The 13,177-nt window shown below is 57.0% G+C and overlaps 2 protein-coding genes across 2 annotated transcripts in view; one reads left to right on the forward strand and one right to left on the reverse strand.

Annotated features, from left to right (window-relative positions):
- Positions 1-75: 75 nt before the first annotated feature.
- Positions 76-12,378, reverse strand: PTSG_11533 (uncharacterized protein; the record flags this gene model as incomplete). Its single annotated transcript, XM_004998570.1, has 19 exons — positions 76-484; positions 657-773; positions 1,065-1,151; positions 1,367-1,438; positions 1,667-1,737; positions 1,964-2,537; positions 2,667-2,726; positions 2,866-3,036; positions 3,290-4,330; positions 4,576-6,444; positions 6,770-7,049; positions 7,296-7,453; positions 7,875-7,928; positions 8,120-8,416; positions 8,665-8,892; positions 9,061-9,158; positions 9,333-9,381; positions 9,727-9,860; positions 10,749-12,378. 19 exons carry the CDS (start codon positions 12,376-12,378, stop codon positions 320-322), a joined length of 7,155 nt encoding a protein of 2,384 aa, XP_004998627.1. The 3' UTR covers positions 76-319.
- Positions 12,379-12,603: 225 nt separating this feature from the next.
- PTSG_11534 (uncharacterized protein) overlaps positions 12,604-13,177 on the forward strand; it is a gene marked incomplete at both ends in the record, with an annotated part of 1,940 nt that continues 1,366 nt past the window's right edge. The window contains one exon of the mRNA XM_004998571.1: positions 12,604-13,110. Within this exon, the coding sequence (XP_004998628.1) occupies positions 12,604-13,110 (507 nt within the window). The remainder of the gene's footprint in view (positions 13,111-13,177) is intronic.

Genomic DNA, 13,177 nt, shown 5'->3' on the forward strand with positions numbered 1-13,177 from the left:
TTTTGTGTGTTGTTATTTCATGTGTTTTGCGTGTTGTTCATGTTACCCCGCCATCACACAAGCTGTAGTTGTTGCCACTTCAGCACTTCCTTTATGAACGACGAGTAGACAATTTTCCCATTCAGGACAGCACGCAACGCAGATGGTGGTCGCAGCAAGGCCTCAACGCGAGCCACACCACTCCTTAGGGCAGTTATCTTCAAACGCACTTGCACAAACAATGTGTTGCACACATGCAGGGAGCAACCCTGCATCTCAAGCCAACACCTCCACCAATACCACTACCGTGTTTCATCAAACAACAAGTAACGTAGGATGCTCACGCTGCAGGCACAAAGTGTGCGGGCAGACCGTACACAACGGGTGCAGCACCGTTGAGGTATGCCAGGAAGCATTCACGCCGCGCCTTTGCCACAAGGTCGCACAGGCCCTTGCACGCTTCAGGCACATCACCACCACTTCTTGTCTTGACGCGTTCCAGGTCCTGCAGTTGTGGTAGTGGTGAAGAGTGGTGGCGGTGGTGAGGGGTGGGGTTGGGGGATGGAGCATCATGTTAGCCAGGCGAACTGCGATCATGATGTGGCATGGACACCGGCAGACCGACTGTCCACTGCGTTATACAATTCAGGTGCTGTCGCACAAAGCATGTTTCCCACCTGGAGCATGTGGAGTGTGAACTTGTCAATGTCCAGGTCGGTGACGTCCCAAAGATTGGCGACAACGGCCTGCGCCCCAGATTCGATGAAGTTGAGCACCATCCCGTCCGCATCGTACTGCAGGACATAGCAATAGGTCCAGGGCACATGGAGGTGATTGAGAAGGTGAGGCAAGGGGGTTGAGATGCAGCCGACACGTCCATGTGTGCAGGTGTGCATGTGTGTGTGTGTGTGTATTCGAATGTGCATGCATGTGTGTGTGTGCGTGTGTGCGTGTGTGTGTGTGTGCGTGTGTGCGTGTGTGCGAGGTTGGTGTGGCGTGCAGACACGGCAACACCGCCGCACTGTCATGCACGCAGCCACGCGCGATCAGGATGTACATGAGGGTGTTGTTGCAGGGCAGCTTACGTAGCCCTGTGGATTGAGGCGGCCGCTGCTGCAGCCCATCATCAGCATGATCCCGCGGCGCGCCTGCAGCCGGCGCGCTTGATCGCTCTGCGCCAAAAATAAGAAAAGGGAGGTACAGTAAGCGAGTGTGTGTGTCCAAATATATGCGTTGCACGCGAGTTCGTGAATGCGTGTTAGATATGCGGGTGTTGTGAACATATGTGCTAGAATGCGTAATTGTTTGGGCGCACAGGTGAAGCACACAGGCCATCTGAAAGAGTCACTTCAAACGCGTTGTGAAAACAGGACACGCAGGCGCCCACCTGGATGTATTTGCGGCCGGATCCGTGCCCGCAGAACATAAACACATCCGCCCCTTCCACAGCCGCGGCAAACTACAAGTACACGTCAACACAAGCAGTCACACATGAGTGTTGAACATACTGTGTCGAAGCTGTTGTGTCTCGGCACGCTTGCATGTGTGTTTTCGTGCGTGCGTGCGTGTGTGTGTGTGTGCGTGCGCTTGTGTGTGTGTGCGTGTGTGTGTGTGTGTGTGTGTGTGTGTGTTCGCGCTCGCGTGTCCGTGTGGGTGTCCAACACGCTCACGTTGCAACAGCACGCACCTGCGTTGCAGTGACGGCCTGCCCAGCATGTCCGCTCCATCCAAGCCGCTTCACCACAGGTAGTATGCGTTCTATCATGCACAAGCACATGCGTCAGGATCGGAGGCATTGTTCCAATACGCGCACTCATGCATGGACACGCGCATATTCAAGGAACAAAGCACACAAACAAACACACACACAGACAAATCAAGCAAGCACACACACACAAACAAACACAAAAAAAAAACACATGCAAACACACACATAACCACACAACCACAAACAAAGTAGCAAAGGCATCAAACGCTTTGTGACCTTGTGTGGCGGAAAGGTCGCCTGCGGGGTTGATGATGAACGTGCAGTTGCTGAGAGATACGGAAGTGCAAATGTCCTGCTGATCGTGACAACCATCCTGTTTCTCATGTAGCGCCAGCAAGTGCTGCAGGTGCTGAATCGACACAAGACGCGACACGGGCTGTGACCGGAGAGAGGGCATGGATTCCAGCGGCAGCATCTGCAAATCGCCGTCGAGCAACAGCAGCGTGTGTTCGCGTTGCAGCGCACTGTCAACAAGATCCTGTCGCTTTCGCATTGCATCAGCGCCAACGCCATCGCCATTGCTGCTGCCCTGTGCGGTGCCGGGCCCCACTGGCTCGTGGTCGTCATCAGGGTCGCTCTCAAAGCCAAACAGTGACGCCGGGGCTGAGGTGTGTTTGCGTCGCACGGCCGTGTCCGCTGTTGCACTGGATTGTACGGCCGCACTCCTGACACGCGCGCGCGCCTTGCCCTTTCTCGAGCGGGAGAAGGCAATGGGTGTATCCGGGACATCAGCGGCTGCTGTCGTACCGCCTGTTGCGCTTGTCGTTGCTTCTGTCGGGAGGCCAAGCACCTGTCATGACACAGCACAGAGGACCAGCCAATGCGTTCGTTAGAGGAAGGTAACTTGTGCAAGGAGAAGCAGCAGCACAGGCAACCACACTTCCACCCCCGGCCATGCCAAGCAGAGGATGGTGTTCACCTCGTGAGCAAACGCGCGGGCGTCGGTGTGTAGTCTCGAGAACACAGGGGCGAGGTTGTTCTGGGTGCCAACGAGGAAACAACACCCAAGCAAAATGGTTCAATACGGTTAGCAGAGCGAAACAAGGCCATGAATTGACACGGAAGCCACGTCACATGTTCGCATCATGCCAGTACCCATTCCACAAATCCTCCCTCACCTGTGCATCGTCAACTGTGGTGTGAAGCAGGCGGCCATGTGCCACGCGAGACCATCTCTGAGCACTGAACGCTCGACCTCGACACGCATCCTCCGTCACAGTGGACACCAGCGCACGCAACAGCGGCCGCTGGAGCTGAGGCACGCCGAGCTCTTGTTCAAGCTTGATCACCTGTGACAACACCACAACAGTAGCATTGTGAGTGTGAGCAGGGCCAAAAAACAAAACAAAAACAAAACAAGAACAAATAAACAAACGCAACACACTGATGTCAACATGACGGCACTCAAAAAGACGTGCCGGTGCACGTAAAACGCAGAAAACCACATATGGACAACCAGGTATGGAATGAGCACAATGCCAAAGGATGCGCTTCCTGATTTTCACCAGACAGCAAAACATTAATGACATCAAATTGTGACACCTTATCGTCGATGAAGTTGTTGAGCTGAGGGTTCCTGTATTCGCCCCCAAGCAGGCCACGTAGCGGGCCAAGCACGCCTTCATCCATCTCCTCAAGCAAGCGCTGCAGTCGTGCGTCGAGTGCATGACGCGTCTGCCACCACCGCCGCCGGCCCTCCGGCGTGCTGCCGTCCATTGCAATCGACGCCTTGTTGTCCTGAATGATGCCAGCCATGCGCACAACCATATCAGCAATAGCATCACCATCGCCATCGCTACCACGGGCAGTGGTACGGTTGTTCGTGCTCCTCGGTTGACGAGGCCGTTGGCATGTCGTTGCCGTCGCCACGAGGGGTTCAAAGCGCCGGCGCACGTGACCAAACTGTGTGACTTTCATGTCGGCTGACCCCTCGTTGCTGCCCATGATGTCACCTTCCACGACGCTCCGCAGCCCTTGTTCACACACGCGTCGCCTTGACGTTCGACGTGTTCTCATTCGCCTTCTGCTGCCGCTGCCGCTGCTGCTGCTGCTGTTGCGACGTACCCTCGTCTGCACTGTCTCTTCTGTGTCCTCTCCCACCTCCGCACACCCAGCGCACTCATTCCCCTCTTTCTCCTCGTCCTCGTCCTCCTCATCCTCCTCCTCCAGCTTGAACAGCTCCAGCTTTGGCGGTTTTCTTCGACGGCCCGCAGTGCCCATCACCGCGTCTGGTCCGCTCGCAATTCCGTCCTCCTCGCAGCTCATGGCGTCTTCATCGTCCTGGTGTCCCCATGCATCGCAGGTGTCGGCGACCACTGGCACTGAAATGCTCTCCACTTGGCCGTCACATCTCCGAACAACCCGTGACAGCAACAGCGTGCTTTCTTGAAGGCGCGACACCGTACACAGCGCCACGCCCACCGGCAAACTTGCCGCAATCTGCTTCACAGACGCATCTTGTCCGCACACATCTGCTACTGCTGCTGCTGCTTGAAAGTGCTTGCGTTTGTTGTTCGTCTGAGCGGAAGCCTGAACTCGCCAGGCAAAATGCTGATTCACCGCCTTCCACTGTTGCGCAATGACCTGCTCAAAACGTGTATGTGTGCGTGTGTGTGAGTGTATGTGTGTGTGTGTTTGCGTGCGAAGTGTTGATGTACAAGTGGCAGTAACAATTTTGGGGACGCTGAAAGAAGGTTGGCGTGGTGTCAACCGTGACAACGTGAAGAGCACACACACACACATACACACTCACACACACACACGCAAGCACGTGCACACACGTACATGCGCACGCACGCAAGCATGCGCACACACAGATACACACGCACCTCCTGCGCTGGGGGCGGCTCCGTGTTTGACTCTGCTTCGGGAGAAGGTGTCACGGTTACGAGAGGGTGGTTGGCGTGCTGCTGCAGCCAGTGCATTGTATCCTCCTTGCAGAGAGGGACTCGGCTGCTGCGCATGTGTTCTGCATAAGTCGTGTCCCGCTCCTCTTTCTCCAGCTCGAGTTGTGGGCGCTGCATCACATCATCGCTGCCATCAAGGCAGTCTTCGCAGGCTTCACCGTCATTGTCACTACACGCCTCGCTCCCCGTTCCTTCTTCTGCTCCTCCTCCGTTTTCTTCTCCTCCCTCCTCCTCTTGTACCTCTGCATCATCTGCGTTAGCATCTGCAACGGCAGAAGCAGCAGAAGCAGCAGCGGCGACGGCGGCGGCATCGACCTCCTCTGCTTCCGCCTCCAACAATCGCTCCACCAGCTCTGCTTTCAACCCCGACACCTTCAGTCCCTTTGACCTCAGCATCGGCTTCAGCTCCTTCACCAGCATCTTCGACAGCGCTTTGCGACGCACATCAGCGTCAAAGGCGGCCGCAGCTTCGCGTTTTCCCAGACTCTCATTGTCACAGCTCACACTGGCATCATCATTCGCGTCGTGCGGTGTGCACTTCTTGCCCGCCTTCCTCCGGCGCTGTGTCGCTTCGTTCGTCTTTGTCGTGTCGCGTCGCCCCTCCTTGCGTTCCGTGCGACGCTGGCCGCAATGTGGCTGTTGTCGACGCTGTTGCTGCTCTTGGATGGGTTGCACCTGCCCCTCATGCTGCCGCTGCTGCTGGTGGTTGCTGTCTGCAATGTTGAGCTTGTTCACCTCAGCGGTCATGGCGTCCACTGCATCGCCAGAGTCTGTGTCCTGGTGGGAGAGTGCGTTGTGCACGTTCACGCGTGCACGAGCCGCAAGCAGTCTCAGCCAAGATGGAAGAAGGTGTTGGTTGTGCGCGTCACATCCCGTGGGAGGCTGTCCATCACCACGAGAAGAGGTGGACAAGCAGTCGTGTGCCAAGCTGTTCCTTATGGCGCTGACACGTTGTTGCGTGTTCACAACGGCTGCCGCTGCTGTGGCAATGCAGCTGCACAGCGCAGCACCTGTCGCCTCCCCCATGCGTGTGAGCACCTCGGCCCGAGTGCACGCTGCCATGGAGGCGATGGGCTCCGGTGCGGATGAGGGCGGAGATGTTGGTGCAGTTGGTGAGACAGTCGCGTTGTCTTTGCTCGGTGCTGGAAGCGTGGGGCATTCGACGACGTGACGTGCTGGTGTGTCAAGTACCTCGCGTGCGCTGTCAACGCGCCCAGCCCACAGCAGCACGTCGGCCATGTGGGAGCGGGCAAGAGCGTCTACGCCGCTGCTGCTGAGACGGCCTGCTTGCGTTTGCAGGCGGCGAAAGCACGCTGTGGCATGACTGACCCAGCCCATGTGCTCGTAGCACCGCCCCAGCAGCAGCACCGCGCGCGTGTTAACCAGAGGGCCAAAAGCACACACTGTTCGCCACCGCGTCGCGTCCAGCGTGGCCTGCAAGGAGGTGCCCGCTTCCACGCGTGCGAGCAGCGAATGCAAGGCAACGTGCGGTGCGTCACTTTCAAGCTGCTGTACACACGCATCCAGCTCATCCTCAGCAGCGGTGAGCGCCTCAACAGCTGCATTGCGGGCGGTGTTTGCGACACCATGTGCTGTCGTCACATTGTCTTCACTGCGTTTGCTGCTCAAGCTGCTGCTGTGGTTGTGGTTGCTGGTGATGCCCAGTGTGGAACAGAGGGAGAGCCAGTGTCTGTGCAGCAGGGAGAACACGACAGCAGTCTCATCGTAGTCATCGTGACACCCCTCCTCCTTATCTTGCATCACGCACTGCAACTGGTTCAGCCACAGCCCCTGAATAGTGAAACGCACAAGCATGTCATGTAAGAACGGGTGCTCCATGAAAGCAGACACATAAGTGAGACATGTATTTTACATGTGTGTGTGTGTCGCGAGGAAGAGAGAAAGAGGCAGGGGGGAGAGAGGGTGCGTATGCGTTTGCACTTGTGAGCGTGTGGTCGTGTGCACTTGTGAGCGTGTGGTCGTGTGCACTTGTGAGCGTGTGGGCGTGCTTCACATGGGTGTACATACGGACACGTACATATGTGCATGTGCGTGTGCGTGTCTGCAGTTGACTGCAATCAATTCGCTGGCAAATCACAAACATGAGGGTGCGGACCATGTTTGTCGCGTCGTAGTTGCTGGCAAAGAGAAGGCACAGGGAGGCGCAAAGCTCTGGGGCCAGGCCAGACGAAGGCTTGGGCTCAAGACCGGTTGTCGGATCAGCAAAAAGCAGGGCCCGCGCAGCGCTGGTTGAGACAGTGACGCCTTGCGACGACGGTGACATTGCAGCAAGCAGAGTGTCCATATGCTTTAAGAGACTCTCAAACACCACATGGAGGGACGAGGACAGCAAGCTCTCCGCAATAGCCGTGGTCTTTGGCACACCCAACTGCAGCCTGCAACGCAATCGTTGGTGCACAAGTGTGCGTGTGCGTGTGTGTGTGTCAACGCAGCGGAGCAGATGAAAGAATAGGAATGAACAAGTACCAGCAGTACGTTGTGAATGGCGGGGGGGGGGTGTGTTGTGTGTGTGTGTGTGTTGGAGTACGTCAGTCGCAGAACAGTGGCACATGTGACGACAGCAGGAGGCACACAAACCCGCTCGATGTCACAAGCGCAAGACAGCTGCCACACCAACGCACCTGTAGTGGAAAATGTTCAGCACAACGTTGGTCAAGGTGTTCAAAGTGATGCTTGGGACTGCATCGTCGACACGACCGCCACGTGTTCCCTCGCTCGCGCCCAACGCGTGCTCGAGCACTACAAGCAGGAGGATGAATGCACCCCGGGACGCGCCAGCCTGTACAGTGACGGTGATGGACATGGTGGCGACGCAGGTGAAATGGAACGTGGGCGCAATGAGTGCAAGGTGGGTGGACTGGATCCAAGTGCAAGTGGATTGACAACAGACATGTGCAAACAAACCCAAGCTACAGCGCAGGCACACCCGCCGCAACGCACACACACACACACACAGAGTGGACCCCTGCACACGCACACACACACACACACACACACACACACATGTAGACCCACCCACCCACACACACATGTAGACCCGCCCACCCACACGCACGCGCACACACGCACGCACGCGCACACACACACACACATACACACACGCAAACATACGCAAGTAGACCAACACACGATACAGCAAAGCATCAGCAGCAACGCAGCCGAGCAAACATGTACGCATGCGTGTGTGCCGTCACGTGCACCTTTGGGTTGTGGTGCGCCAGTGTCTCGAGTAGAGCGGCAATGCTGGGACCGGGCTGTTGTTGATCATTCACACACGCGCATGCATTGAATGGGTTGAGCAAAACACTCAGCCGTTGACAACAAAAAGATGGCTTGTTACCGCGCGCACACCTCTCCCACACAGGTGCAACATTTCAACCTCCACCGCCAAAGTGCAAGCAGACACACGCACGTGCAAAATTGCACATGTATGTGTGCATCCTACCGCATCAGTGAGGAATTGCCTGAGCAGGTGAGGAAGAAGTGGTGCCGTTGGCTGTGGTGCGACCGTGGTGTCATCATGCGTTTGCCATGCGAGGCGAAACCGCTCCTGTTGGCAAGGCGCGTCTGATGTACCGGTGTCAATCGCTATGAGCGAGGTGTTTGCAGAAAGCACATGAGACCAGACTAGAGCCGCATCTTCGCATGCGCACAGTCGCGCCTGCTGGTCAGTTCGCCCCATGCACGCGAGCACAGCCTTGATCGCAGTGCCTTTTGCTTGGCCGTGCGTTCGACACGCCAGCTGCAGCCGCAGATATGCATGCGTGATGTGGTAGTGGTTGGTTTTGGGGGGGGGTGCGCAAGCAATCGGCGAGGGTGGTGGTGTACGGTGTAATCGGAGGTGAGCTGAGAGGAGCGCAATGGCGGCCAAGCACAAACTGCAATGCACACAAGCAGCACAGCGGTGATGGGTATAAGCACGACATGCGCTGTCTGCTCGCTGACTGCACACACACATACAAACACACAAACACACACACACACACACACCTTTGTCATGAGATCACGGCGTGCTGCCCTGTGCTTGATTGCAGAGGCGCTTGCCGGTGATTGGTGGGTGCACACAGCAGCGGAGTACGAGAGCACCGCACACAACAGAGGAAGTTCGTGGCGCTGCTGCTGCTGTTGGCGCTGCCGACGATGGCGCGATCGGTAGAGCTCAAGGGCAGTGTTGTACGCGAGTGTGTCGAACATGGACAGCAGCGTGCTCACATTATCCTGCAGCATGAACACGATTTGGACGAATGTGAGTGAGCGCATCGTGTACAAGTACAAGGGAAAACAAAGCGGGAAGGCATACACGCGCGCTTTCTCACACGAGCAAACCACACTCACACACACACACTCACTCACACACACACACGTGTGAATCGTGTATGAGCCAACCTCTGCCAAGCATGAGCGGTTGTCTGTGGTGATGCAGAGGTGCATGCAGGCAATGCCTCGAGAAAGGCTTTCACCGGCGGCGCCATCGCCTCCGTCTTCTGCGGCGCGTGCACGAAAAACTTTGGCGTGAGCGATTGCACCAGCATCGAAATGTTCACAACCACACACGCGCGCGCAACCGCGCGAATGCAAGCCGCACGCGTTCCACGCAACACATCATGGCATTGGGCCACATTGGTGACCGCAAACACGTTGGGAAGTGAAAATCGCACCTGCAGCAGTAACGATGGGCCAAGTTGCTCGGACAAACCCACAGAGAGCCTGAATCCGTGTTTAGTACGGTGTGGTGTTGGTGTGGATGGCACATTAGTGGTAAGGCGGGCGGTTTGGCGGCTGCTCATGAACAGAACGCAACGTTTCGGCTCGACACAGTGCTGCATTGTTGCAAGAAATGCCGGGCCAATTTAGACACGACACAATGCGCACACTTGCACGCACGTGTACGCAAACATCTGGCAAACAGCACACAAACCAAGCGCACATCACTCGAACGCACACTCACAAGCACACACACACACACAAACACACACACACAAGCACACACACACACACAAGCACACACACAAGCACACACACACAGAGGAATGAGACAACACCATGTCCAACCTGGCACAGCCACGCGGTGGTTTTCGTATCAGCAGCGTCGCACAAGTGTTGAGAGAGCTGGTTCACTGCCGTGGCAAGACGGCACCACACAGGCGCGTCTGTGCCGCTTCGCTCCTTGCTCTGCAACACACGGCCTGTACGTAGTCATGGACCGAGTGCAGTGCACATCACGCATTTCAAGGTCATGGCGTTAGGTGGTGGACTCACTATCACTACATGTTTCGTGGCAGTTCCAGCGCGCGTGTGTATGCACAACCTGGTGCCTCACGGCAAACCAACACTGCGACAGCAACCCCCCCCCCCACACACACACAGCTACAAACACACACACACACACACACACACACACACACACACACAGACACAAATTCCCACACACATACACGCCCCTCACCATATGCGAGGGCCAGGGCCTTGGAAGTGCCTGTGATGACATCCGAGAGAAGAGCGGTGGACAGGTCGTGCTGAGGGCCGAAGGCTTCGAGTGCGGTGGCGATAGTAGTGGCCGTATCGAGAATTGCTTGTGTTGGCGCGGGACTGCTGGAGACGGACTGCACCAACAAGTCAATGTCACACAAGAGCTGCTCCAGACTACTTTCGGGGGCCGTTGCTGCCACAGTTTTGCTGCCATCCTGTCCATTATCTGCGCCACTGTGTTGGTGTTCTTGTGCGTGAGAGAAAATGCGCTGCCCCTGATCCTCATCGACAACGTTCTCGGCGCGTTCGCTGTGCCTGGAAATGTGGGCGTGCTGGGCTTGCATGGCTTGTGCTGCCTCCTCGGCGATGGATTCACGCCCGGCGTGCGTCAGAAGCGCGAGACACATCCGCTCAAGAACACCGCACGCACCAGCAAACAGGGTGGCTGTGGGGGCGCTTGCCATTGCCGGTTGCCATCATCTTCCTCGGTGCCGGTTGCTGGCGGCGTGCAGCATGCACATGCCGTGCACCTCAGTTACCGACGTAAAGGAGCGACAAATTCACACACGCAGCTACAAATTCCCACACACATACACGCCCCTCACCATATGCGAGGGCCAGGGCCTTGGAAGTGCCTGTGATGACATCCGAGAGAAGAGCGGTGGACAGGTCGTGCTGAGGGCCGAAGGCTTCGAGTGCGGTGGCGATAGTAGTGGCCGTATCGAGAATTGCTTGTGTTGGCGCGGGACTGCTGGAGACGGACTGCACCAACAAGTCAATGTCACACAAGAGCTGCTCCAGACTACTTTCGGGGGCCGTTGCTGCCACAGTTTTGCTGCCATCCTGTCCATTATCTGCGCCACTGTGTTGGTGTTCTTGTGCGTGAGAGAAAATGCGCTGCCCCTGATCCTCATCGACAACGTTCTCGGCGCGTTCGCTGTGCCTGGAAATGTGGGCGTGCTGGGCTTGCATGGCTTGTGCTGCCTCCTCGGCGATGGATTCACGCCCGGCGTGCGTCAGAAGCGCGAGACACATCCGCTCAAGAACACCGCACGCACCAGCAAACAGGGTGGCTGTGGGGCGCTTGCCATTGCCGTTGCCATCATCTTCCTCGGTGCCGTTGCTGGCGGCGTGCAGCATGCACATGCCGTGCAAGAAGAGCAGCGCTTCTGCAAGGGACTGGGCAGTGGCGTCCAATGCATCCTGCTCACGAGCCCTGCGCAGTGCTGCGTCGAGGAAGGATCGAAGTTCCTTCGCCCACGTGCGCAAGGTGCCGCTCACGTCCTTGTTCTTGCTGTTCTGGCTGTGTTTGGGGTCTGCAGCAAGCTGTACGTGTGCGTGCAGTTTGAACAAGGCGTGATGCGCCGCCAGCTGTGTGATGGCTGCGGTCGGCGCCAAACACTTGCGTGGTGGGCGGTGGAACAGCGTGCTCATGGCTTGCTTCAACACATTGCACATCAGCCCTGCATACTCTGTCACAAACGCGGTTGCAGCTTGAGCTGATGCGACCTTGTTCTCGTCGTTGTCACTGCTGTCGTTGTCATCGCTGCTGTTGCTGCTGCTCGCTGCAAACCAGTGTGGGATGGCTGCCGCGTCGATTTCAAGGAGAAGGGCTGTTGCGTCAGTGCCGTGGTGTGCCGCGGAGACAGCCAAGACCAGGTCGCGCATAGCGTCTGGGAGGAGATGGAGCATGTGCCCGGCGGTGGCAAACACCTGCACGCGGCGAACAAGGGCTTGCTGAAGCGCGGATGTGAGCTTGGCTTTTGCAGCGCCCAGGTTACCAGTGTCTGCGTTTGTGTCGTTGTGCGATGGCGCTTCAAGTCCTGACAGGCCCTCGCAAGTGGTTCTGGCCAACGTCAGCATGTCAACGCAGCTGTCGCAGGTTACGAGGAGATGCGATGGCTTTCCTCGTGCCAGCCAGGCCGAGGTCAGCGTTGCGCAAACGTCGTTGAACTTGAGTGCGTGGTTGGCGAGCTCTCTCGCCCTTGCATTGGTGTGTCGATGCTCGCGCCCGAATTGCCTCTCCAGCGCCTGCTTCCACAAGCACACAACATCAAACGCATCGTCAGATTGCTGTAGCGCTAACCCTGCTTCATCGTCGCCGGCTTGCTGCTGCTGCTGCTGCTGCTGTTGCTGCTGTTGCTGTTGTTGAACGGCCTTGGCGGCAGAAACTGCATCCCGTCTGTAAGCGAACAGCATGCGGTCCACAGCGGCGCCGCCGCCACCGCGCTCCATTGATGTGTGTGTGTGTGTGTGTGTGTGTGTGTGTGTGTGTGTGTGTGTGTGTGTGTGTGTGTGTGTGTGTGTGTGTGTGTGTGTGTGTGTGTGTGTGTGCGTTGGTGGTCGTTGTCGTTGTCGTTTCTCGTTTTTGAACTTTTCCCGGCGTTTCTGGAAGAATAGCGAAATCTTCAATTAGTTTTCATTATCCACAACATGGCAGTTTGTGCTGTCGCATGAACGATGGTGGACCACGACAACGACGCCGACGAGACCGTGCTTGATGATGAGAGCAGGCTGCGAGAGAACGACCACAGCGCCACGGTGGAGGGTGCCAGCAGCGCTGGCACAGTAGGACCTAGCACATGTAACAGTAAAAAAGAGATGATGATGAGTGGTAGCGGAGCACAGGGAAAAGCAAGACGGAATGAATTAACTGACTGTAGTTATGATGTCGGGGAGAGACAAGCAGCGCGTTCGACTGGCCCGCGTGGTCATCGTACCAAGAAGAAGCGCAGTAGCGTCTCAGCGAAGAAAGGAGCACATAAACATGACGGCGATGCGAGTGGTGCGGACTCAAAGGCGCGTGCACACGGACGTCATCGTCATCGACGAAACCAAAAAGCACAGCAACAACAGCAACCTGATGCAGCGGATGAGGCACACGACAGAAAGTGCCCTTTCCCACCAGACAGCACGACGGGCCATTTTTCGTGTCCACACGAAGGCTGCGGCCGCACTTTTACACTGGTGAGGGTGACGATGCTTGTGTGTACATGTGTGGGCGCGCGTGCCCCCCGCCCGTGGGGGGGGGGGG

This window comes from Salpingoeca rosetta (genome assembly GCF_000188695.1).
Source record: "Salpingoeca rosetta unplaced genomic scaffold supercont1.1, whole genome shotgun sequence".
Classification (NCBI taxonomy): Eukaryota; class Choanoflagellata; order Craspedida; family Salpingoecidae; genus Salpingoeca; species Salpingoeca rosetta.